This window comes from Rhinolophus hipposideros (genome assembly GCF_964194185.1).
Source record: "Rhinolophus hipposideros genome assembly, chromosome: 1".
In the NCBI taxonomy this organism is placed as follows: Eukaryota; Metazoa; Chordata; class Mammalia; order Chiroptera; family Rhinolophidae; genus Rhinolophus; species Rhinolophus hipposideros.
Genome location: NC_138047.1, coordinates 18,668,442 through 18,695,023, shown reverse-complemented (window position 1 = coordinate 18,695,023; position 26,582 = coordinate 18,668,442). Strand labels below are relative to the sequence as shown.

The 26,582-nt window shown below is 36.5% G+C and overlaps 1 protein-coding gene across 2 annotated transcripts in view; it reads left to right on the top strand.

The window, feature by feature from the left end:
* Nucleotides 1–26,582, top strand: part of STAM (signal transducing adaptor molecule) — a 58,727-nt gene that overhangs the window by 1,569 nt on the left and 30,576 nt on the right. The window contains exons 2-3 of one of the 2 annotated variants that reach the window (XM_081068323.1): nucleotides 7,381–7,513; nucleotides 12,185–12,269. In XM_081068323.1, coding sequence (XP_080924449.1) covers nucleotides 12,202–12,269 — 68 coding nt within the window. In that variant the 5' untranslated portion in view covers nucleotides 7,381–7,513; nucleotides 12,185–12,201. The remainder of the gene's footprint in view (nucleotides 1–7,380; nucleotides 7,514–12,184; nucleotides 12,270–26,582) is intronic. The other variant, XM_081068322.1, reaches the window with a different exon arrangement.

Below are 26,582 nucleotides of genomic sequence, written 5' to 3'. Positions count from 1 at the left end.
TTTTTTTTTTGCTTTTGCTTTGTGAATCATTGGTATTGGGTACTGATCATCCCGATTCAACAGGTTAGCTTTTGTTTATCTTGTTCTGGCTCAAGGGTAATAAATGCAGGAGCTTGATTACCCTCCTGAGTCATCTCCTTGAGTTTCCAGGAGGAGAATATTGGGGTGACTTGAATTCAGGTAGGAAGGACCGTGAGAAAGCGAGCCAAGTCCCTTCAGGCAGAAGAACTGACCGATGGCCGTAGTACAGACATAGAAGGACAGCCTGCAACGGAGTTGCGCTGTAGGTTTTAATTGTGAAACGTGGGTGTCCAATTCTGCTTTTTTTTTTTTTTTCACTCTTGCTTACAGCGTACAGCTGAAGCTTGCAGATTTAGGTTAAGGCTAGAAAAGGGTTCAATCCGGTGTCTGCCGCTTGCTAGCTGAGTAAAAGCATGGGCAAGTTACCAAGCTCTTTGAGTCCCAGTGTCCTCATCTTTAAAGAGCGAAAAACGCGTTCTGTTAGAGATTAAATGAAATAATATGTGTAGAAAACCTACTACAGTGCCTTTGTATAGTAGGTACCTATTAAATGATATTTTTTTGTTGTTTCAGTTTAAATGAACGTCCTGAATACAACAGTACGTGGAACGTTAGAGAATATCGTCAATAATAACTTTAATTGGAAAATTTCGTTTACTTTAATAACCGCTTAGCACACACTATTTACAGGACACTGCTTGGTGACATAAGAGACTTATGAATAAAACTAAAACATGGTTGCTGCCCTCAAGCAGTTTTACAACCTATTACATTCGTTTTTAAGAGAAATGCTTAAAATAGATTCTTAACACCTGCTGCTTCTGTTTGCAGCACCTTTATCTAGTTTTCATGGCCACATGTAATCTAGCTTCCAATTACCCAATCACCTTTCTGTCCCACTGACTTCTCCAATGCACATTTCCATTGTATTCAGATACATCTCTTAATGTCAAATCCTTTCTGGTACTTAAAACACCCGGTTCAAAGCAGGCTCCTTCTTGCCTTTTACTTCTGCTTCTGTTCCTTCTACCATTCTACATGTCCTCGTGATTAAAGGCCAACTCAGAATCCAGCTCATACCTGAATCATTTCCTGATTACGCTAGCCTGGTGTTTCTCAGTAACAACACTGTTGGTGGTTTGGACTAGATGAATGTCTTGTTGTGTGTGGGGTCTGTCCTGAGCAATGTAAGGAGTTTAGCGACGTCAGACATCTCTGACATCGACCCACTAGATGCCAGAGGTACCCGCCTCCCCACGCCCTCCTCATGATTTAAAAGATTTCCAGACCTTGCCGAATGTCCCCTGGGGGGCAAAGTAGCTCCCAGTTGAGAACCACTGCATAGCTCACCATAATCTCCACTCTTTTCAAAACTCCTAACACCTCTCTTCTTTACCAAACTATTTAGCATTAAAAATAGTTGTATCCTGTGTTATGCACCTTAATTATTTTATTGGCTGCTATATAGTAGTGGGTGCTTAATAAATTTTTGTTGAATGGAGAATTTGTCAGTTGAGCCTGTTAGTTTCTTGAGTGTGGGAACATTGTTTCACTGCAGAAACGCTTACTTTTTAAAGACAGTCAGGTTTTGGTATCTGGATCAGTTCTCTCCTCATGATCCATGTATCAAAATATCATGAAAGATTATCAAAGAAGACCCCTCAGAGACTCCCAGTAAATCATCCTTGGCCAGAGTCCAGAGTCCAGTAGACTCTCATGTTAATTTTTTTCTAGAATAGCGTGTACAATATAGTATGTAGAATACATTTAACAATACATATTCCTTCTCACTTTGTTCATCAATGAGCATGTCAGTGATATTCAAGTACTCCCACTAACTGACTTGATATAATGACTTATCACTCAACGTTAGTATACATTTGCACTTCTTCAAAATGATCTTCAGCTTTATTCATAAACTGAAACAGTGAATCAAATTCATGAACTGGTTTATGTAATATACGGTAACATTTTATGTAATGAAGCAAAATACTGCTGATAGCTTTTCCCTTGAAGAAGTGCCTGAACTTGTGAGCCCCAGGAAGGCAGGGATTTTTGTTTGCTTTGTTCCTTACGGTATCCCCAGCATGTAGACCAGTGTCTGACACCAATAAACATTCAGTAAGTAGTTATTGAATAAGTGAATCATTTTGGATGTTATATTTTTTGCTAAGTTCAGCTCTTGAATTATAAAGACCACTCATTCCAGCAAGCTTTTATTTCAGAGTCCTAGTGACTTCCATCTTCCTAGTCCATTTCTTTGTTGACCTCCTAGCATTCCTCTTTGACATACTTTATTCACTGGGGTTTCAGCTCACCAAACTTTTTCTGATTATTCTGCTTAGCTCTTTTTTAGTCTTTTTTTGGCTTCTTCTTTTTGGGACTTCCAAATGTTGCTCTGAGTCTGAGGTTCAGATCTAGAACTTCTTCGACATTTTTTTCCCTTGGAGTCTTAGGACGCAACTGAGCTTAGTGTTAAGAATTCAGACTCTGGAACTATGCAGCCTGAATTCATTTTCCCGGTTTGCTTACCAGCAATGTGACTTTGGTCTAGTTCCTTAGATACTCTGTGTCTCAGTTTCTTATTTTTTAACATGGAATATAGAGATAATAATAGTTCTTAGTTTCTTTCCTCACACCTGCACATTTCTTTGTCGTTATCTATTGCAGTAGATGGCACCATCGATATTTTCTGTTACTCATCTCTAATGTAGGATTCATCATTGATTCTTCTTCACACTCCACATCCATTCTATCAGAAAGAGCTTTTGGCTCTACTTTAAAAATGTCATCCCTTCTCCTTACCTTACCTTACCTTACCTTACCATAGACTATGGCCAGAGCCTGCTCGTAGGCTTCTTTGCTGCCACTCTTGTCCTCTATGATCAGTTCTCATCTACAAAGGTCAGTGATCTTTCAAAAATGTCAAATAATGTCACCTGCTCAGCACCCTCCAGTAGCTTCCCGTCCCACATACAGGGAAACGCAGATTCCTTTTTGTGGCGCACAGTCTGGCTCCGTCTGTGTCTCTGACGCGATTATAATCTCTAAACCTTCCTCCTCATTCTAAGCCTCGTGGGTCTGAACACTCCAAGCTCATTCCTGCGTCTGTATCTATATTGTGCTGTTTTCTTTGCCTGGGATGTTCTTTCAGGGATTTGAAGGTAGTGATGAAGACGGTTCAAATCAGTTTCTAAGAGAGACTTTCCCTAATTCCCGTCTGTAAAAGAAAGAAAAAAATCCATCTTTACCTTCTCACTCTTTCCTTGTTCCATTTTATTTTTCTTTGTACTAGTCAACTACCTGACATTAATTGATTGATTAATTGACTCTTTCGTGGAATGTTAGCTCCACAAGGGTGAGAACTTTTCATTTCTATCCCTCTACCTTAGGGACAGTGCTGTAGTAAGCACTCGATCAGTATGTATAAAATAGTGAGTTATTGACATTTTTCTAGATCTCCAGGGTTGTATTTCTAGTTGGTGTTCTATTATCACCTAAAAACTAATTTATCAAAAAACTGAACTTCTCTTTCCCAGTCTGGTCCTTCATGATTTGGTAATTTTATAATGTTGTAGTTATCTTGATTAGAAACCCAAGAGGCATTTGTGTATCATTCCCTGCCTCTGCTAACTCATCCAGTCATTGTTGTTATAATAGTACGTTTGCATTCCTGGTTGGGCCAGTTTCGATCCTACAGACTTGGACATGTTTTCCATCTGTTTTGCATAGTCCGGTCAGCATCATAAACCACAGGCAGATTAATCGTCGTAAATGATAATGTTCCATTATTCGCCTGCAGTGTGGTGTGATGGAAAGACTTTGGGCTTTAGGTTTCAATTGCAGCTGCAGCATTTGCTATTGCTCAGTGGGCAAAGTATGGACTTGGGCAAGTACAGAACCCCTGTGAGTTCGCTTTCCGTCTTTGTTAACAGGGAAGAAAATATTTACCTCATGGAGTTGCTATGAGGAATACTTACAAAAACACACGACATTCTAATTCTTTACTGGAGTTGAATATGCTTCACATATTTTAAATGCAGCATGTTCAAAATCGTATTCCAACTTTAGTGTGTTTTTCCTCTGTTCCCATGACTAGTTCCTCAGTTTACTTAGTCACGTGTCGAGAATCTGGGGGTCGTTGCTGGCTTCTGTACTTGTAATTCTCTACATTCTAAACTGCAAAAATGTACGGTGTGCTGTGTGCCGGGCACACTGAGTATGTCCTCAAAATCCTGCTGTTGCTGTGCTCCCTCTGTTTTATGTTCCTCGTAGCTCTTGAATCCGTTCATCTGTCCCTTCATTCATGCTTCCTGTCCTTTCTGTTCTCATGGCCACTGCCAGGGCAGTTCAGGTCACTGCTTCTTAGATTAGTTCAGCAGCCTCTAACTGTTATCCCTGCCTCCAGTCGGGCTCCAGTCATTTCCAGATGGCTAATCATGATATTTCTAAAATGTAATCATATGGCGCCTCTTATTGTAATATTTAGTGAATCTACAGCTTTCACACAGATTGGAACTTCTAGCATTTGACTCCTGTTTCCCTTGTCAGCCTCACCTTCTACTATTTTCCTTCAAGGCTATTTCACTCATTGGTTTACCCTGCTGCTTTTTCAGGTGTGGGTCCTCTGGCCTGACTCACCCTTCTCTTCCTTAGTCATCCTTAGGGTTGTTTTCAGGAGCTGTTGCATGCAAAGCACTTAGCACAGTACCTGGCATATAACAAGCAGTGGATGCACTTTAGCTCTTGTAATAAATTAGAAATAGTTTGGAGACTACTTAGATTCTACGCGTGGAATTAGTTACTGTCAAAACATACTGAGGAGAGACGTGGAAATTCAGGATATAGGTATGTTATGGTCAGATAGCCTGAGGGAAGAAATTGTATCCACTGTTTCTTATGTTCCTATTTTACCTCTCCCGTAAACTATTCTTTTTAATGCTTTTAGGCTTTGATTTTTATTTTGTGCTCTTCTTTGACATGCTTCCATGCTGTTCCTTTGATGCCTACTTCCCTTTCTGGTTAGTAGAGCCTCAGATTGCTTTTCTTTGTAGATACAATTTCCAGTGGTCAGGAGGGACGGAATTAGATGAAACATTTTTGAAACGTAGATTCCCATAGTCACAAAAAGCAGGTAATGTTTTATGCCTCGCTTTCTCCATTGGCCATTTTTGATGAACATCTCCACGCTGATTGAATGACAGTCTTTTTCCTGTAGTCTGCCATGGTGGGCTTGCATCCTATCGGCGTTTCTCACCTCCCCAAATCTTTGACAGTCATAAATTTTGGGAAAAATCAATAGAAGCTGCTTATTAGAAAAAAGTTCTCCAATCCATTGAGACTCTTGAAAGTCAAATGAGGCTGTGTGTGCTATTTTCTGGGTATTGCTAGGCAAATTTCTCAGTCTCTTTTTGAGTGTTAGTGTAAGAATAATCTGAGGATAAGATGAGATCATGAAGAAGCTTTGAATTCTTTAGGAGCAAGTCTGTTATTTTTGTTTTCTTTTTTCCCTTTCCCACAAACCCGGTTTTTGTCTTAGAAAATAGTTTTGACTGTGCTAGTCACAAAACCATTTTGAAGTGCTACTAGTCGTGAATATTCTTCTGATTTAAAAAAATACTTGTTAAAATGTTTTATAACTGAGCAGAATTGTGCTACTGCTGTTGTTGATCGTAAAGCAGCATCAATAACTGATGGGAACAGTTTCAGAGTTCTGAAGTACGTTGCACTTTTGATCTGTGTGTGTAAGTTTGAGCCAGAAACTGACCCTGTTCGTCATGCATAGGAGAGTAACAAAAGCAGTTTATGAGCGTTCAGCATAATATCTGCTAATGATTATACCAGACCCTCCTGGGTATGACTTAACTTAGTAACTGTAAGATCGTACTTAGTAATGATAATAGGCAGTTTATATTTGATCAGACATAAGCCTGTCATTTCTAGTTAACTGTTAACTCTTTAATGATAAGTTTTAATAAGCATGGCTAGTATGTTTTCAAATAAGGTGATAGGTTTTAAGATATAAGTGTGTTCTTCTATTTATTTATTTATTTTTAAAAAGCACTATGCTTTTAAAAAAGCCTGCTTGGCTACCATTCAGTAGGATGAAGCATTAATTATTTAAATGTACCACATCAAAGTAATAACTTTATTTCCTTTTCTAAGAAGAAGTAAACGTTAGACTGGAGGTTGTACAGGATGACTCAGTCAATCTTCTCTGGCTTCATAGGGGTTGGGGGTCCATGGTTTAGGGCTATGGGACTCCTCAATTAGAACAATTCCACCTGGATTTCCTTTATGTACTTTTTTTTAGAGATAAGATTTGTTTTCCATAAGAAGAGAGTGTTGAATAATAAAGAATTTGACTGGTATTTAGCTCTGTTTCCTGGGAAGGAGCCTCAAAATCCTTGGGATTTCCTGAGTGACAGGACCAACTTTCTCATTCATGGTGGGCTCCTGGGACAATAGGTTCACTACAGACTTAGCGCTTGGGGTTTTTATTGGGACCTGATTATGTAAGCACACACTACCTGGCACATACTCAGATTCCAGGCTTTCAGAAGGAAAGCAGGTAATCATAAATCACACTGCTGGTACTACCAGTTAAGGCGTAGTCACTTTTCTCAGTTCTGAGAATGGTGGGACCCTTCCTGAAATCTGAATTCTCTTTCACCAACTGTAAGCAGGCCATTTAAATGGTACTGTTATAGCCAGGTCTGTATGTGAACTCTTTTCTGCACAGCAGGTATCAGCATTCAGGTAGTTGCTTAATTCCTTTATTAATTTTTTTTTTAAATGGACTTTATATTTTAGAGCAGTTATAGAGTCCCAGGAAAATTGAGCAGAAGGTACAGAGATTTCCCATGTCCCCCTTCGCCCCACATGTGCATTGCCTCCCCCCCTCCCCACTGTCAACATTCCGCACCAGATGGGACATTGAACCTACCTACACCCATCATCGTCACCCAAAGTGCATAGCTTACACTCATGCTTATTCTTGGTGCTGCACATTCTAAGGGTTTTGTGAAATGCATAGTGACATGTGTCCAACATTATAATATACAAAGTAGTGTCGCTGTCCTACTGATCTGCTGTGTTCCGCCTCTTCATCTCACCCTCCTCACCCATGGCAACCACTGATCCTTTCACGGTCTTCATAGTTTTGCCTTTTCTAGGATGTCATATGGTTAGAAATATGCTGTAATGTAACCATTTCAGATTGGTTTCTTCTTTCATTTAATGGTATACATTTAAAGTTTGTCTGTGTCTTTTCATGGCTTGATAGCTCATTTCTTTTTAGCACTGAAAAATATTTCATTGTCCTAATGTTACCACAATTTATCCATTTATCTCCTGAAGGACGTTTTGGTTTCTCCCAAGATTTGGCAATTATGAATAAAGCTGCTGTAGACATCCATGTGCAGGCTTTTGTATGGACATATTTTCAGCTCCTTTGAGTAAATACCAAGAAGTGCAGTTGCTGGATTGTATGGTAAGAGTACGTGTGTTTAGTTTTGTAAGAAACCGTCAAACTGTCTCCCAAAATGTCTGTACCGCTTTGAGATCCCACCAGCAATGGATGAGAGTTCCTGTTCCTCCTCATCTTTACCAGCATGTGCTGATGTCAGTGTTTTGGATTGTGGCCATTCTAATAGGTGTATAACGATATCTTATTGTTGTTTTAATTTGTAATTCCCTGATGATGGATGATGTGGAGCTGCTTTTCATATATTTATTTGTTATCTGTAGATCTTCTTCAGTGAGGTGCCTGTTCACTTTTTAATTGGATTGTTTTCTTACTGAGTTTCAAGAGTTCTTTGTTATGTTTTTTGGATGACAGCCCTTTATCAGATATGTGTTTTGTAAATGTGGCTTGTCTCTCATTTTCTTTACAGTCTTTCAGACACGCAAGGTGTTTTGTTTGTTTGTTTTTGAATTTGAATAAAAATTTATGTAAGCCAAACAGAGCCTGGAAGCAAGATCTCCACAGACTGAGATACATGATTCCCAGAAATTTTTAATTTTAGTGAAGTCCAGATTATCAATTATTTCTTTCATTGATCGTGTCTTTGGTGTTATATCTAAAACATAATTGCCATACCCAGGTTATCTAGATTTTATCCTGTGCTATCTTTGAGGAGTTTTATAAATTGCGTTTTACATTTACATCTATGATCCATTTTGAGTTGGTTTTTGTGAAGGTTGTAAGAGCTGTGTGTCCAGATTCATGTTTTGCATGTGGATGTCCAGTTATTGCAGTGTCATTTGTTGAAAAGGGTGTCTTTGTGCCATTCATTGTCTTGCCTTTGCTCCTTTGTCAAAGATCAGTTGACTATATTGATGTGGTTCTATTTCTGGGCTGTCTGTTCTGTTCCATTGAACTATCTGTCTGTAGATCTTTCAGCGATATCATACTCTCTTGATCACTGTAGCTTTATAGTTAAGTCTTGAAGTCTAGAAGTGTTATTCTCTTTTAATTTGTTGGCTGTTATGTTATGTTTTTTCTTTTTTCTTTTGGACATCCTATAAACTTTAGAGTCAGTTTGCTGATATCCACAAAGTAGCTTGCTGAGATTTTTGCCTGGAAGAACTGACATCTTGATAGTATTGAATCTTCTATCTGTGAACGTGGAATTTATTTAGTTCTTTGATTTCTTTTATCAGGCCTTTGCAGCTTTCCTTTTATAGATCTTATATATATTTTGTTAAATGCATACTAAATAAAGTATTTCATTTTTTTGAGTGCTGATGTAATGCTAAATGATATTGTGTTTTTAATTTAAAATTCCACTTATTCCTTGCTGGTAAATAGAAAAGCAGTTGACTTTTTTTTAATTGAATATATTTGACATAGGTATCATTGTGTAAATTTAAGGTGTAAAGCATGTTAATTTGGTACATTTATATATTGTAATATGATTGACATTGTAGCAATATTTAGTACTTCTTATTACTAAATAAGTAATTTTCAGTGGTTGGAATAATTAAGTTCTAGTCTCTTAGCAAGTTTGATAATTATACTATAACACTGTTGTCTATATTCATTACTCTGTGCATTAGATCTCTATTGCTTATTTACTATTCATTGCAAGTTTGTTCTCGTAAACAGCATCTATCTTACTCCCCAGTGATTGACTTTTGTACATTAACCTTGTATCCTGCAACCTTGCTATACTATAATCACTAATTAGTTCCAGGAGGTGTTATTTGTTTGTTTGACAGTTCTTTTGGATTTCCTGCGTAGATGATTATGTTATCTGTGAGTAAAGACAGTTTTATTTCTTCCTTCTTTATCTACCTTTATATCCTTTCTTGTCTTTTTGCATTAGCTAGGACTTCTTTCCCGTATGACGGTGGAAAGGTGTGGTGAGGGGACATCCTTGTCTTTTTCCTGATCTTAGTGGTAAAGCTCTTAGTGTCTCACCATTAAATATATTAGCTGTAGACTCTTCGTTGATGTTCTTTATCATGTTGGGGAAGTTCCCTTTTATGCCTAGTTTGCTGAGTTTTTATTCTCCTTGCTGTCATTCATTTCGCTTATACAGAAGCACACGTGCATACATCTCTCATTTTCCTCTCTGAAGAACTTTTAGCAGTTCTTTCAAGGCCAGTCTACTGGCAACAGATTTCCTGTTTTTCTTTGAGAAAGTCTGTTTCTCTTTTCCTTTTGAAGAACAATTTCACAAGGTACCTAATCCTAGGTTGGTGATTATTTTCTCTAACACTAGCTATTTCATTCCTTTCTCTCCTTGTATGTACGGTTTCTGAGACATCAGATGTAATTCTTATGTTTACTCCTGTATAGGTAAGGTGTTTTTTTCTGCTGTCTTCCTTTTTTAGTTTTTCCTTATCTTTGATTTTCTGCAGTTTGAATATGATATACCTGGGTGTTGTTTTTTTTTTGACTTTTATTCTGGTTGGTGTTCTCAGAGCTTCCAGGACCTGTGGTTTGTTGTCTGACATTAATTTGGGAAAATTCTCAAAGTCATTATTGTTTCAAGTATTTCTTCTGTTTTTTTTTTTTCTTTTCTTTTTTCCCTCTCTTTCTTCTTCTCTGGTATCCCAATCATGTCTGTGTTGCTCCTTTTCTAGTTTTCTTCAGTTCCTGGATAATCTGTTCCAATTTTCTGTCAGTCATTTTTTTCTCTTTGCTTTTCAGTTCTGGAAGTTTCTGTTGATATAGCCTCAAGCTCAGATTCTTTTCTTAGTCATGCCCACGCTACTGTAGAGTCCATCAAATGGCATTCTTTATTTTATACTATTTTTGATCTCTAGTGTTTCTTTTATAGAATTTTTGTCTCTGTTTACATTGCCTGTTTGCTTTTGCATGTTGTCTCATTTTTTCCCCTTAGAACTCTTAGCATATTAACCATAGTTTAAAAAATTCCTGGTCTGATAACTCAAACACCCCTGCCATGTCTGAGTCTGGTTCTGATGTTTGCTCTGTCTCTTTAGACTTTTTTTTGTCTTTCAGTGTGCCTTGCTGCACGCTAGACACGATGTATTAGACAGAAGGCACAGCAGCCTACAGTAGTCTGATGGTTAAGGTGTCAGTGGAGGAGACGCATTCTAGTCCTGTGATTAGGTTTCAGTCTCGTAGTGAGTCTCTGCCTCTGGAGTGTGAATTTCTCACATGGTTATCAGTCGCCTCTGCCCCCATCAGGTGGAACAGGACGGCTAGAGTGGGCTGGAGGTGGGTATTTCCGTTACCTAGGTGGGTTAATCTCTGGTAAAACCCTAGTTTGTTAGGTGCTGGTAAATAGTTTCTCTTGGGAATAGGCCTTATTAAGAAGAGAATGCTCTGGTGTCTTTCAAAATGGTTATTGTTCTCTTCCCCCTGCTGGAAAACTAAGGAAACTTTCATCCTGTAAAACTCACAAAAATGTGGGGGCTCCCCTGTGACTGGGCCCCCTTTGGAGTTTTAACTACCAGACTTGCACACACTGTCTCTAGCAACTTGTCAGTTACAGTTTAAATTATACCCTGTTACTGGTTTCTGGTGATGTTTCTGCTCATGGGTTTTTGCTCTGTTAAATTGTGATTCTGGGTATCCACCTGTCTGTGTTTCTAATTTTGGGGGCAGTGGTTTGCCCTGTGACCTCACTTCTAAGGCATCTAAGAAGAGTTGTTGATTTTTACTTTTTCAGTGTTTTACTTCTTAGGATGGAGTGATAACTTCTAAGCTTCTTACATGCTAGACTGGAAACCCAAAGTAATTCCTTATTTTTGATGCCTGTGTCTCAACTATGTTTGGTGTCTACTTGTCTGGAAAAACTTTGCTTTACCTCCAGAAAACAAACTTTCACATATTTGTTCAGGTGGGGGAGAGGTGCTTGCTAGAGGTCGAATAAGGAAGGGAGAGTAAGGACTAAGGTACCACCTTTCAAACCTATTCCGCCTAACTTTAAGTCCTCTTTATTCTTCACTGTCAATTACAGATATCCTTTTGCTTCCAGTACTTGAAGTTTTTGAGAATACAGTGGTATAAAACAGGCTGATTCTTAATGCTTTTTTCTTACTGCCAGTATACGATTCACCTTTCTTGGGTCTTCTGAGTAGGTTACTATATATCTATTGCTATGTATCTATTGCAGTATAGCTTTTGAGGTATTGTTCGTGCTGTTGCTTCTCATGTTTTACCTCTATTGATATCTTTAATGTGTCAAGTTATTATTTAAGGGAACATTCAGTCAAAGCTTGGTTTTCTTTTGTTCAGTTTCTTCTACTCAGAAACCCAAATTAACAAAGCAAGGTAATTAGTTAATTTAATTACCTGAAACATTTTATAGGGATCTGTGTCTAGTTGTGTTACTTCATTGGCAAGTAAAGCTGAGAATTATTTGATGATGAAAATATTTCTTATTTTTGTTTTTCTGTATGCAGAAAGGGATAGACCAGTATATCATTTTTTTAATAAAGAACAATCAATGGCTAGTTTTTTACAAGAAGTACAAGCACTGAAATGTGAATGGAGAAAATAGTGATAGGTAGTAAAGGGACCCCACTTCCCTTTTAAAGATGGACGCAAACATCTCATTAACCAGACTGCTGGCAATTTATTCTGACTTGTTGATATGTGATTATACTACAATATGAACCTGATCAGTTACCTCTTAAAGATTTTTCAAACAATGTTTCTGTAATTTCTTTTTATAATATACAGAGAAAGCAACCAGTGAGATGAATACTGCTGAGGATTGGGGCCTCATTTTGGACATTTGTGATAAAGTCGGTCAGTCTCGTACCGGGTAAGTGTTGCAAATTTCGAAGGATTTTTATTCCTTTTTCCTTTTTATTGATGTGAATAAAACAAGGGTAAGAAGGTGAGCGTATTACAATTACAATTTATTTTAAAAGAGAATGGGATGATCATCAAATCTTTCTTGGAAAAACATTTAATTTACTGTTAAATGTAAATTTACTGTTAATTTACCGGTTAGGTTATATGGTAAATATGTTGCTACTTTAATCACTCTTTTCCTCCTGAAATCTAGCTTATTTCACTGATTTTTAAAGTTACCGGTGATCTCTCACTTACAAAGTTTGATGGTTATTTCTGAGTTCTTTTCTTCGTTGTCACATCTGCAATGTTCTACTCAACTGAAGAGTGACTATTGAAAGAGAGACAGTTTAAGGAAGGAGATTCTTAAACTTTTTGGCATCTGGCTTTTTGGGTAATAAGAGGTCTTTCTAAAAAGTGCAGTGAGTGGATTAACTGGTGTATGTGTTAATGGTTTCCTTAATTCCTAGGCTAATGACGTCCAGCTCTTAGCAGCTTCATTTGCCCCTTCGTGCCACACAAATATTATCTTATTTATGTACTTTCGTGTGGAAAATGTTAGGCAACACTGCTTCGTCACACCTGGTTATTCTTTGGTGGTCTCAGCCCGCTGAGATGCCTTCTTTGGCTCTTCTTCCTTCTCTTCTAAATATAAATAGTTCCTTAAACTGTTTTTGATCCATTTTTTTCCTCGTCATACTCTTTTCTAATATTTTTTCTTTTGAAATTTCACAACTTCCAGATGTCTTTATGTGGGTAACGTGTATTTTCAGCTCTGATTTTTCTTACCCAAACACTAGTGCTGTGGACACAGCATTATTTCTGAGGATCATACTGTATAAGGCTTAATCTCACCATCTGTCGACCTGAACTCGTCTCTTTTTGATTTAAACCTCCTTTCCCTTCTTTGTTCCCTGTTTCTGTTAATGAAACGATTATTCTTTCCTTTGCACTTATAACCTCACAGTCACCTCCACATTTGTCACCAAATTCCGTTAGTCTGCCTCCATAATCCCTCAGCATGTTGATGTTATAAAGTCTCCTTTAGTTAAGTTCTTGAACATGGCCACACCAGGCTGGAGCAGTTGGTCTTTAGGGCCTTTCTACCCCTTCACTTCAGTCCCTAATGTGTTCCCTTTGTCAAGTTCCCTCAAAATGTGGCTTCCAGATATGGCCTCATCCATCCCCTTTGTTGTCTTTACATTATAGTCGTGTTCTTTCTGACCTTGTTAGTTCCTCAGTTTTATCGAAATCTGAGTAGCTCCCATGTGCTAGATATTTATCCCTTCTTTTTTTCTATGCCACCTCCCCCCTTTACTTGAGATGTTCCTTAACCGGGAATTCTTTCCATTTCCATCTCTTATCTTCAGTTGCCTTATAAAAACTGTGACCATGTTACTCTTCTTCCTTCTGTGCTGAGTTGTTTAACCTCCTTAGGCCTTTGAATCATTTATGTTCCATTAACTTCTCTCATATATACCGTTCTTTTCAACTCAAGTGTTTGAATTGTCAGTGCTTTTCTACCTGAGTTTAGTGCTTTTGGTCATTCTATCCTTCAGTATGGAGCATGCAGCCATTTCCTAGCTCTGTGTCTCATATCCTTCCCGACCCAATATAGGTATTGTTTCTTCTACAAAGCTGTACTTACCCTCTTTACTCAAAATCATGCTAAGGTCCTCTGAATCTTTAAAGCACTATATTAAAACTATTCTTATTTGTTTTACCTTCTATAATATCAAGTAATTTATATCTGTCTAGTGGACTTAGATTTGTAGAATGAAAGGTCCCTGAATTTTTGTTGTACTGTGGAAGGAAGCAAATAGCCAAGTGGTTGAGACATGATCTTTGGAATGAGGCTGCCTGGGTTCAAATCCTACCTGTTACACTTAGATACGTACACTGGGTAAGCAACTTACCTCTAGTTTACTACATACGAATAAAAATAGTATCTTCTTCATAGGGGCCTTGTTGTGAGTATGAGATTAGTATGTTAGTGTACACACACACACACACACACACACACACACACACAGTGCTTGTATTAGCATCTGGCACATGGTTAAATGGGTGCACTCCTGTCTCTTTTTGACTAAAGTCCTATCTTGTGACAGTTTGTTTGTTGAGGACTGGGTATCAATCTAGCTCCACCCCTGTATATTTTGGAGATAAAACTTTTATCTAGCATTCCAGTTGCAAAGTCTCTTTTTTTCACTGTTGGTTTTCTTTTTATCTTTACTTTGGTGTTCTTCATTTTGTAGATATTTTTCATGATAATTTGGTTAGTTGCTTAACACGAAAAGACAACCTCCTTTTCATTACTAGAGATATTCCGTATTTTTTTACTTGAAAAATAAAATTGTAATCCGTCTGAAATTCTGTGTGATGTATAATGAAGAGGAAGAGATCAATTTGTTTTCCTTCATGTTAACATTATTACCCTGTAATAAAAAGTTGTTATTCTTTTCCCCATTTTTTTCTTGTGATGAGAACTTTTAAGATCTACTCTCTGAGGACTTCCAAATACACAGTAAAGTATTGTATCTATACTCAGCATGCTGTACATTACACCCTCAACTTATTTATCTCACCCTTTGACCACATCTCCCCCTCCCCCTACCTCTGGCAATCACCAGTCTATTCTCTTTCTATGAGTTTGGTTTTATTGCTGTGTTTCCCCGAGAATAAAACCGGGTCTTATATTAATTTTTGCTCCAAAGGACACATTAGGGCTTATGTTCAGGAGGTGTCATCCTGAAAAATCATGCTAGGGCTTATTTTCCGGTTAGGTCTAATTTTGGGGGAAACACGGTACATCCATGTATCAGTGAGTTCATACAGTATTTGTCTTTGTTGACTTACTTCATTTAGTATTAATGTCTTCAAGGTCCATCCATGTTGTCCTCATATATTTAAGATGTACTGATATGTAGCTTTAAAAAACTATTTTCCATATTTTTTAATCCAGTATCAAGGTTTAGATACATACTCATTTTTTTATATTTTATTTATATTTTCAAATTTATTTTTAGACAACATATTCTGTCACTATTATTACTTAATATTTCTGTTATCCTTTGGGGATTTTAATTGACCTGCTAAATCTATGAATTTACTAAGCAAAGTTGAAAATACTTCCTAATTTACATAATGAGGGGTGGTTTTGTCTTTTTAATCAGTGTTTTTTCCCTTCCTCTTTCCTTCTCTTTCTTTTTTTCCTTTCAGTTATTTTCTCCTCCGTTGGCAGTTATTGCTCCTTTAAATCGTCATTAAGTTAATTTCTAAGCATTATTTGTGTAAATACAATGTTTCTTTATAGCTCTTGTTAATAAAGAATTGTTTGAAAATTGGCACCTTTGCATTCATGGGGCCCTTTCTCCGTAAAAAAATAAATATTTTATGATTACTTTGTTATAAAGATAAGTGTATTATTATACATTAACACATTTTCGTTGACCTAAAAGTTCATTTTTTTCCTTTTATTTTAAGAAATTAGAACATTTTTGTTGGCCCTTAAAATTGTGAGCCCTGGGTGTTGTGCCTGCATGCATGTATTACAGAATTGATTCATATTCTCAGGTCAACTTAGTCACTGAAAATCATTAAGATTCATTAAGAATCATTAAGAATCATTAAGAATTGAGATACTTATGGAGAAGTTCGTAATATGTCATTTGTGGGTTTTTTGTTATTGTGGTAAAATATACATAACATAAAATTTACCACCTTAAGCATTTTTGATTGTACAGTTCAGGGCATTTGTTATGTTCACATTGTTGTGGTGTCATGGCCACCATCCATCTCCAGAACTTTATATCATCCCCAGCCGAATCTCTCTACTATTAAGCAACTTCCCATTCTCCTCTCCCCCCAGCACCTGGAAACCACTTATAGTTTGTTTTTAACCTTTAAATTATTTTATCATTAGTATCTATGGAAAACTTAGGGAGATCCATCTAACTCATGTTGTGTAGGAACCAAGATACAGATGTTTAGGTGTGGGTTGCTGATGGTAGCATAAGAATATGGAAGTCTAGATACCAGGTGTGTGTTTAGAGAAGACTGAGCCGTGTAATTTGTGTGTGTGTGGGGGAAGGGGACATGAGTTTTCCTAAGACAGAGTTAGATAGGGTAGGTTAAAGTAGAGCGGAGTTACGGATTGGAATGCAGTTCATAAAGTTGTTTGTATACTAGACAACAGTTTAGATATTTTTAAAGTGTTACCATTTGGTGTTAATCTGTAATTTTATCAAACAGATATACTGGGGGTGCCAAAAAAATGTATACACATTTAAGAGATGTTATCTATGCTCAAGCAGTAGTTCGCTGTAATCAGAAGTGTCTGGACGCTGATGGGAACCACTTGGAGCACCTCTTGTAATTGCAGAAGTCAAAGGTGACTTGTATTCCTCTTTTGTTATTGGTATATATTGAGTATTACAATTAATACAGTTTTTTCCTTTCCTAAAATGGGTGTACATTTTTTTGGCACCCTCTGTATTTAAGAGGGCTGGTTTAGGTATGTTGAAGAGAACTTTAGGAAAAGCATTTCTCTTTCAGTAAGTTTCGTTTTTTTATCAAAATGATTTGTAAACAGCAATATATTGTAAAATTATTTAATGCATAAATAAAATAGTCTATATTAATTTAAGCCTTTTTTCCTAAGAAAATAATTTTTAAAAATCTTTGGCCTTTTCTTCTCCTCCTCCTGCTCCTCTTCCTCCTCCTCCTCCTTCTTCTCTTCCTTCTCCTTCTCCTTCTCTTTCTTCTTCTTGTCCTGGTTGTTCTTCTTGTTCTTCTTTTTTTGTAAGAGTCATCTGTTTTAGAGTTCTGGTAGTTTGGAAAATATTCTCCAATTTTAAAGGGAAAAAAAAGCTATTATTGTGAAATTTCGTCTAGTCAGAACTATGACCCAGAAACATGACTCCCAGTGGGGTTTTGAAAATCCCTCCTTAATTCTTCCTCTTTTAAAAAATCTGATTGTTTTGTTCTTTAAATCGCATATGCATAGTGTGTGTTAATGTTTGTTGATTTAAAGAAATACTTATGCTTATATAAAAACCGACTTTTTTGTTTTAAAAATAGGTGTATATTCACATGGCTCAAAAATTAAAATAATTTAAAAAGATGAACATTGAGAAATCTAATTCCTATCCGTTTCCCTCCCCTGTTCTGTCGGTAACCACTTATGTTTCTTTTGCATCTTTCCATTGTTTCTTTACCCAAATATGAACATATTTCCCCCCATTCATAAGCAATAGTCATATTGTATACACTAGTCTACATTTGTAATTAATTAGCTATTTATAAATATATCCTGTCAGCCTTATAAACGTTTCTTTTAATGTCTATTAGTATTACAGTGGTTGTAAAAATTCACAAGTTAGAAATAATTTTCTAGTTTAGCAGTAGTTTTAATTAGTGGTGTGTAGAATATTTAACATACTTTAATAATTAAAATTAATATTCAAATCATTTATCAATTTCAAGAAACTAATAGATGTAATTCCTATTTGCTTCATATAGGTTTTGTTGTTTTTTTTAAGACTTAAATGTTTGAATATGCTGTACTTAAAACTTTAAAAACATTCTGAATTTTTTTATGACTTCCTAAGATATTCACATGATTTTTAGTGTGCCGTTCCAGTGTATGAGTAAGTACAAAAAAATTGCCTAGGCAGTGAGGTCATATGATGGATGGACTGAAAAGCCTCTGTTGAGAATCGAGAACTTTCAGGATGAAAGGCCTTAACACGCGTTTACATATAAATAGCTTTTGTCTGTTAGTTTTGATTGATTTGTTTATATTCTTATGTAAAAATTGTGGAGGTAGGTATTGATTATCCACAAAACAAGTTAAAATTAAAGTTCTGTAATTAACAGCCAGATTAATTTGTGCTATTATTTTATATCTTAACTGTCTGCTTAGCTTTAGAATAAGATATAGTTGACTAAAGGTGGAAAACATGATACAACTATTTTCTTTATTTGGCTAAGGGATCTATTTAGATAGTAAATCTTTGATTTATTCAAACAGAATTAGAAGGATTAAATAATAGTCATTATTAATAGTTTGTGAAAAACATAAATCTTTAGAAAGAGTTTGTTAAAAATGGTTTTCATTGGCTCACTATTGCTCTGTCCTGTACCTGAGCTGTGACTATTTCTGACATTCAACTGGAGGTTGATAGAATACCTGTATTCCTGATTTTTTAAGGGAAAAGTAATCTGACCTAGACATCTTCAGGTTGGTAGGGCAGCATCAGGGAGAGAAATAGTTCTCTTGCAATACATATTTTAATATAATCATTTCCTCAATTTACGGGCCTTAATTTTTCAGTCTTCTAAGTGCTTTTTAAAGAATAACAGCCAATATTTATTGACTGCTTATTATTTGCTAGGTCTTGTTTAAATGCCTTACAAACATTTTATTTAATCATCACAGTAGCTCTAGGTACTGTAGGTTTTTCCAGTTTACAAATGAGAAAATGATTCATATTTGGGATTCTTTAATGTCATTTAAGCTAGTGGAAGAATTCCACCAGGAATAAAATTAAAGGATTTTTTTTGTAAAGCCTGATCTTGATTTCTCTGTGTCTTTCACTTTGTTAACATCACAGAATTATGGTAGTTGGTTTCATTCTCTATGCATCAGTCATTTTTTTCTTTTACTTGACAAACAGTGAGCACTGGCTGAGCATAATGCTTTTTGCATACAGTGGTGAGTGGAGCAAGCGCTGCTTTTGTCATCAGCGGTGGTAACAGTCTACTAATGGGAGATAGAAATAGATAAACAGATCGTGAGCTAAGAGGATAGTGTGAGCAGAGTGCTTTAGTGGAGAAGAGAAGGGGAGACCTACTTATATTTTTTTCAGGAAGGAACTGGTGTGAGGGGATACCGTTTATGCTATGATTTTAAAGTTGCGAAGAAGCAAAAAAAGGAGAGGTCCCAGGCACAGGGAATAGCGCCTACAGGAGTTCCGCAAGGTGGGGGTACTTGGTGCTTTCTAAGGACCTGCACGATACAGAGGAGCTGGAGCAGAGGCGAGTGGCCCTAACTGAGCACAAAGTTGGGTATGAGAGAGTGAATTAGAAAAAGGAAAGTTAGTAGTCGGAATGCTTGAAATTGGGATTACAGAGGGTTTTCAGTGTTTGGTCGTGACACGTTCCAGGATGTAACCATGACAGTTAGTAAGAGGGAGGTGGGATAGAAGCCGAAAGCCAAGGTAAGGGAAGCATCGCTTACATCATTATTAACGTCTCTGAGGATTAAGACAGGAGGAATTTGGAAAGCGTGTCAGTGAGCCAGGAGTTAAAGTCAGTGAGAGTTGAGGGCCTTGGCTGTTGTGGCTTTTTTAAATGAACTGCAACAGGAAGATATTTTGATAGGATCAGAACTGGACTGTTTTAGGAAAGAGGGAGGGAGAATGATATGGAGGTGGCAAAGGGAGCAAAGAGAACCCATACCTCATGTAGTAGGTACAGGGGCTGTGGGAGGACAAACTACCACTCGACTGGACAGCAGATTTCTGTACAGCGAAAGGACTAAGGATAGGGGCTTTTGTTGATAGTGTGCTGTGAATTCTAGGGGATACAGTGGCATGGTTGCAGAAGTTGAGGGGTAACGGATATGCAGAACTGTTTAATGATGGAAAGGCTAGTCTGGAGTTTCTTCTAGGAACTGGTATAAAAAAGAATGTTAGGCATATGTTCTCAGGTTCTCAGTTACTGGGTAGTAGAGAAAGTTGGGTGCCCAAGACCTCCTCTTAACCTCTGCAGATGGAATCTTGGAGGCCTGGGAAGGAGAGGTTGGGGTTCCCTTTTGACCCCCATCGGTAAAGGTGAAGAGGCTTGAAGTGGGATAGTCCTAAATTGAGTCAGAGGCTCACTCTCATCCTTTGCTAGGGTGAGTATCTTTTTCTATGTTTAAGAGCTGTTTGTATTTCCTTTTCTGTGAACTGTCTGACCATATCCTTTCTTCGTGTGTGTGTGTGTGTGTGTGTGTTTGTGTGTGTGTGTGTGTACACATGCGTGCACGAGTGCACGTTTCCATTCTTTTGACTCTATGTTTTTTTTCTGTTTAGAAGTTTTTGGTTTTCATAACAGTTGGATTTATCAGTCTTTTCTTATGGTATATAGAATTACACAGGACTTCTCCAAGGTTTTAGTGCAATTATCTCATGTTTTCTTTATGGTTTCATGTTTTATAATTAACAGATTTTGTTCCTTTAATATAATTTTAGAATTATAGAAAATTGAGCACATAGTACAAAGAATTCCATATACCTTCTTCACCCCTCTCATAGTTTCCCGTATTAACAATCTTGCATACGTGTGGTACATACGAGGTCTGACAATTCAGTTTGTGAACTCTTCCTAGAAAAAGTGCTGCATACCTCATTGCTGAATATCAATCACTGGTCACCTTCGAAGTACTCCCCTTGGGAAGCTATGCACTGATGCCAGTGCCTAGTCCACCCTTCAAAGCAATTTTGGAACTCTTTTTCTGGAATGGCCATCTGAGCTGTCATCATATTATCCTTGATGTCCTGAATGTCATCAAAATGTCTTCTTTTCAATATTTCCTTTATCTTTGGGTAAAGAAAGAAGTCATTGGGGTCCAGATCAGGTGAGTATGGAGGTTGTTCCAGTACAGTTATTTGTTTACTGGCTAAAAACACCCTCACCGACAGTGCCCTGTGAGCTGGTGCATTGTCGTGATGCAAGAGCCATGAAGTGTTGGCGAAAAGTTGATGTCGTCTAACTTTTCACGCAGTCTTTTCAGCACTTCCAAATAGTAAGCTTGGTTAACTGTTTGTCCAGTTGGTACAAATTCATAATGAATAATCCCTCTGATATCAAAAAGGTTAGCAACATCATTGGAACAAGTTTGCGAACTTAATTGGCAGACCTCATATGTTACAAGTAAAGAACGAATATTGATACCTTATTATTAATTAAAGTTCATAGTTTACATTAAGACTCTGTTGTATAGTTTTATGGGTTTTGACAAATCCTTAATGACATGTTTCTATCATTACAGTATCACACAGGACAGTTTCACCGTCCTAAAAGTATTCTGTGTTCCACCTATTCATTGTTTTTTCCCCTCCCTCTGAACTTTTGACAACCACTTTTTTTTAAAATTGTTTTTTTGCCTTTTTCAACATGTCATATAATTGGGATCCTATAGTATGTAGCCTTTTAGACTGGCTTCTTTTACTTCGCAAAATGTATTTAAGCTTCATCTATATCTTTTTATGATTCAATAACTTTTCTTTTTATTTCCGAATAAATATTTCATTATATTAATGTACCATAATTTATTCACCTATTGAAGAACATGTTGATTGCTTCCAGATTTAAGTGATTGGGAATAAAGCTGCTATAAAATACATTCGTGTACAGTCTTTTTGTGTGTGGGCATAGATTTTCAACTAAATTGGGTAAATGCCTAGGAGCATGGTTGCTGGATCATGTAGTAACACTACATGACACTAGTAACACTGTAGTAACACTGTGTTTATCTTTGTAAGACACCACCAAAGTGTATTTCAAAGTCTTTGTACTTGTTGTTTCAATTTTACATTTAAGTATTTGATCTAGTTGGAATTTATTTTGTTATGTAGAATGAAGTATGTCGTTAACTTTATGCTGTTCTGTTTGGCTACCCCGAAAATTTAAATATTGCATGAATAGTCAATCTTTTTTCTTTCTGAAATAATACATATTACATTCCCATTGTATGTGGATGTATTTTTTCCTCTTTTGACCCATTGGTATATGTTTATTCATGTGCTGCTACTACATTGTTTTAATTATTAAAGCCTTGTAATACATTTTAATATTTGGCAGAGCTATTTTTTCTCATTTTTCCTCCTAGACATTTTCTAGATAATTCTTGCCCCTCCCTACTGTCCCCAGATAAACTTTGGGATTGACTTGTCTAAAAACAAAATTGTTTCTTTTTAAATTGCCTGAGTTTTAAATTAACAAATTGTCTTTATGATATTAAATCTTTCTCTCCAAGAACATAGCGTATTTTCTGCTTATTTCTTTTAGTAGTGTTTTAAAGTTTTCCTCTAAGTCTTGTACATATTTGGTAAAGTTTCTTATAAGGTATTTTGTTCTTTTTTGCTGCGATTTAAATGGAATCTTTGGTTGTTTGCTGGGAATTTTCTTTTTTTCAAAGATAAACTGTATTATAACATCTGTGTGTGCTGAAGAGAAAAGGGGAAGTTGAGATGATTCAGGAGGAAGTGCGGATAGTAGCAGGAGCCATGCCCTCTTCTAGGCAGTAGGGGGTGGATCTCATTAGATTTGATTTTTCCTTTTTTACTTGCCCGTGACAATGGTTTTACTTTCGTATCTTATTATGATTTTCTAAACATCATGTATTTTAAAGAATGGGACTTATAGAATTCTAGTGACTGTAGAGATCTTTTCATGGATGAGGAAACTAAAGCTCTCTGAGATTTTAATGCCACTTGTCCAAAAGTAGTAGCAGAGGCAAAATTTTTACCGTGTTTCCCCTAAAATAAGACCTAGCTGGACAGTCAGCTCTAATTCATGTTTTGGAGCAAAAATTAATGTAACAGCTGGTCTTATTTTACTGTAAGACCCGGTATAATATAATATAATATAACAATTAATATACCGGGTCTTATGTTAATTTTTGTTCTAAAAGATGCATTAGAGCTGATTGTCCGGCTAGGTCTTATTTTCAGGGAAAACAGGATAGTCAGGTTTTTACTCCCAATTTTATGTTTTTTCTCATTTTACTGTGTACTTAAGTGCTTATAATGAAGTTATTTCAAAGTTGAAATCATGAATAAAGACATACTGATTTTATATTGAAGCTTTTAGTGATTCTTTTCTCTCTTACACATTACACTGCATTGTTTTCTTTGACTAAACTATACCTCAGTGTTATATAGTCTGGGAAATTCAAAATATCATCATACTGAATTTAAGTATGTGGTGACTGTTATCTACCCTTCCATTAATCCTTAATATTTAGTATAGAGAAATTTTGTGAACCTCCTTTTGTGATGAAGTCCTTTGGGATCATGAACTTGTTCTTTAAATAGTCAAATAACATTATTTGTCTACTATATTCATGTTCCATCAATCATCTCATGAAATAGGCACACTTTACAAGCTCAAAATCGAGAATTTGATATATGTACTCAGTGTTGTGCCCTTCTTCCCCTGGTGTTATGTAGACAGTTTTATATAACATGTATTACAAATCAAATATGCATTTTGAATATGCCATTGAACATACAGTTATTGTTCATTCCAGTTCTGATTTCTTTAATATTTTATATTAGAATTCCCTTACAATTAGTGTAATGCCTTTAAACTTTGGAAAGTCATTTTCTAAATTAGACACCCCTCAGTATTTAAGGAAGGTTTACGTGTGTGCTCTTTATTCAGCAAAGATTTGAGTTCCCATATCATTTTAGTGTGTGCCTGCTAGATACTAAGACCTATAAAAACTGGGCACAGACATATACACTCCACAGTATAGATACACACACAGAGGGTGGTAAAAAAATGTATACACATTTTAAGAAAGGAAAACTGTATTAAAACTGTAATACTCAATATATACTGAAAACAAAAGATGGATACAAATCACATTTGACCTCTGCAATTACAAGAGGTGCTCAAAGTGGTTCCCATCAGCGTCCACACACTTCTGAATACTGCAAACTACTGCTTGAGCAGTGTTGACCGAAGCGTCCACTTGTATACATTTTTTTGTCTCCCCATATTCTTGAATGGTTACTTTGTAGTGAAGTACTTTTTATAGCATGTCAGATAAAATAGCTTTGAAAACTAACCTCGTAAAAGTAGCCTGATAGAGAAGTAAGACATGTTTGTGCTCTAGAGGAACTGATATTGTTGAGTGTCTCTAAGTCCCTGGCATGATTCTAGTATTGTAATAACATATTGATAAGGAAGCATTAAATTACAGATGAGGTCTGTCAGGCTACAAATCTTTCTCTCCTGTATTACAGTGCTGCTTTTGTCTAGCAGTGGTTCTCAGCCTGTGTGGTATTGCTCTAGTAGGGATGGTTTGGGCTGTCACAGTGACAGAGGGTTACTTACTGCTGACTTTGATTAGGCGGGGACCTAATCAAAGGGATGTGACATGCCAGATAGCCTTACTCTGCAAATCATTTTTCTGCCCGAACTCCCAGGTATGCTCCTGTTTATTAGGTTGGTGCCAAAGTACTTGTGATTTTTGCAGATGTTTTTAACCTTTTAAACCGCAATTACTTTTGCACCAACCTAACAGACATACTGCTAGTAGCTTTGTATTTTTCAGTTCTACTTCACAGTGATTAGAAGTTAACACTACAAGGCGGCTGGTTTACTCGGTTAGAACGTGGTGCTGGTTGCACCAAGGTTGCCAGTTCGATCCCCCCGTGGGCCACTGTGAGCTGCACCCTCTTTTTTTAAAAAAAAAGTTAACTGTGCAAGCACATTCATTAACTGAGCTTAATAATATTATTGCTATTAATATACATTTACTCTTTTTATTTGTTTTTTTTTATATTTGCAATACGTTAAGGAAACTGTCCTGTGATTCTTCTTTAAGGCCCCATAAGGGAGATAATGAAGAAGTGATACCGTCATTTTGAAAAAAGTTGATGATTAATATTATTGATTTAGTAGATACAATTATAATTTAAATTTGCTGTCTTTTCAATGATAATAATTTCCTTAAGGTATAACTATAAAGGTATAAAATAACGTTTCTGTCACAGCTTAACCTGTTACTTTCATGGTACAAAAGTACTTTTCAAATGAGATATAGAGATGAGACATTTGAAATAAGACTTTAAAAAAGTTTTGTAATGCATAAGATGTCACAAATCTTGACTTTTTTATCCAGCAAAATCGTTAGGTGTTTTTGGCTTTCTCCTTATATTTTAAAGGAAAGACCATTTCATGTCATCTCACTAAGTGGGGGCTGTAGCCTAATGTTGAGCTGTTTATCTGTCATAACTATACAACCACATAGCTATAAGTAGGTAGACATTCATAAATGTGACAGTTTTGGAAATTCACTTGGGGATATTCAAAGAGACTTGAAATTTCATTATTCTTTCAAAAGACAATGGTAGGAATGCAAAATTAGTTTTAATTTTTGTTGATCCTCTTACCTTCGATTTGAGCTGTATCATGTGCATGTTTAATTTATTGAATTTAACTCTTGTTTTGTAGCCCCCTCAAATTTTGCTTTTCCTAGAAACTTGTCCCTGCTGTCCATTTAGCGAGCTTATACGTGCTTTCACAGTTACTGTTCCTGTTTCTCAGTGCCCTGAATGTGGTTCTTTCTCAGAGGATGTGTATTTTAAACAACCTGGCACTATGTGCAAGTCAACGTCTTCAAATGGTGCTCAGAGTAATGTTTTGCTTTAATAATTGAGGAAGAGTTGCCTGTATTGAGCATATATGAAAGATAGTAGAGTGTGTTCTCCAATAGGAACCTCCCTAAACATACAAATTGATTAACTGCAACTTTTGCCTTATGCCTGGACTTTGCAGACAAACCCCAGGGAATAGTACCATTCTATTGCATTTTACAAGGGTGTGATTTGTGTTGTGGTCATTTATTATCACATGGTAAGTTAAGACAAACAGTTATTTGGGGGTTGGAAGATGGAGAGGTGAAAAATAATTCTTTCCCTGTTTTTGTGCCTATCCCTGACCTCTGTCTTCTTGTTTTCCTGTCTTAAGATAAGGAAAAGAAGACATGTCTTACAAAGAGTTTTAAAATATCAAAATAGGGTTTTGACAGAGGTGAGGTTTTGACTCGCCTTTACAGAGGTAGACGATGGAAACCATTGCTGGGCTCCAACTGCACATGAAGGTTTTACGTCAGCGTATATTTTTACGAAGTACTTCATTCGTGTGTGTTCTCCTGCGCTTCTCCCATCACCACTTTCCTTTTTTCCCCTTATCATGGTCTTATTATAATTCTAAGAAATAAATGTTATGAAAGTATGTACATTTTTCACGCAGAACACCACCTCAGTCAGTGGAAGACATACAGAAATCAGTAACAAATAGAGCTTTATAAGGAAGATTATTTAGTTGTTCTAGATAGGAATTACTGTGCAGCAGCGAAAAATAGTATTTTCTGTATTTGTCTCAGTGACTTTTTATTGAGCATTGGCCATGTGGAAGGCACTATTCTAGGAAGCATGCAGAATGAAAATGCTTTACCTTCCGTCGCTGGAGAACAGCAGTAGTTGCTAAATAATTC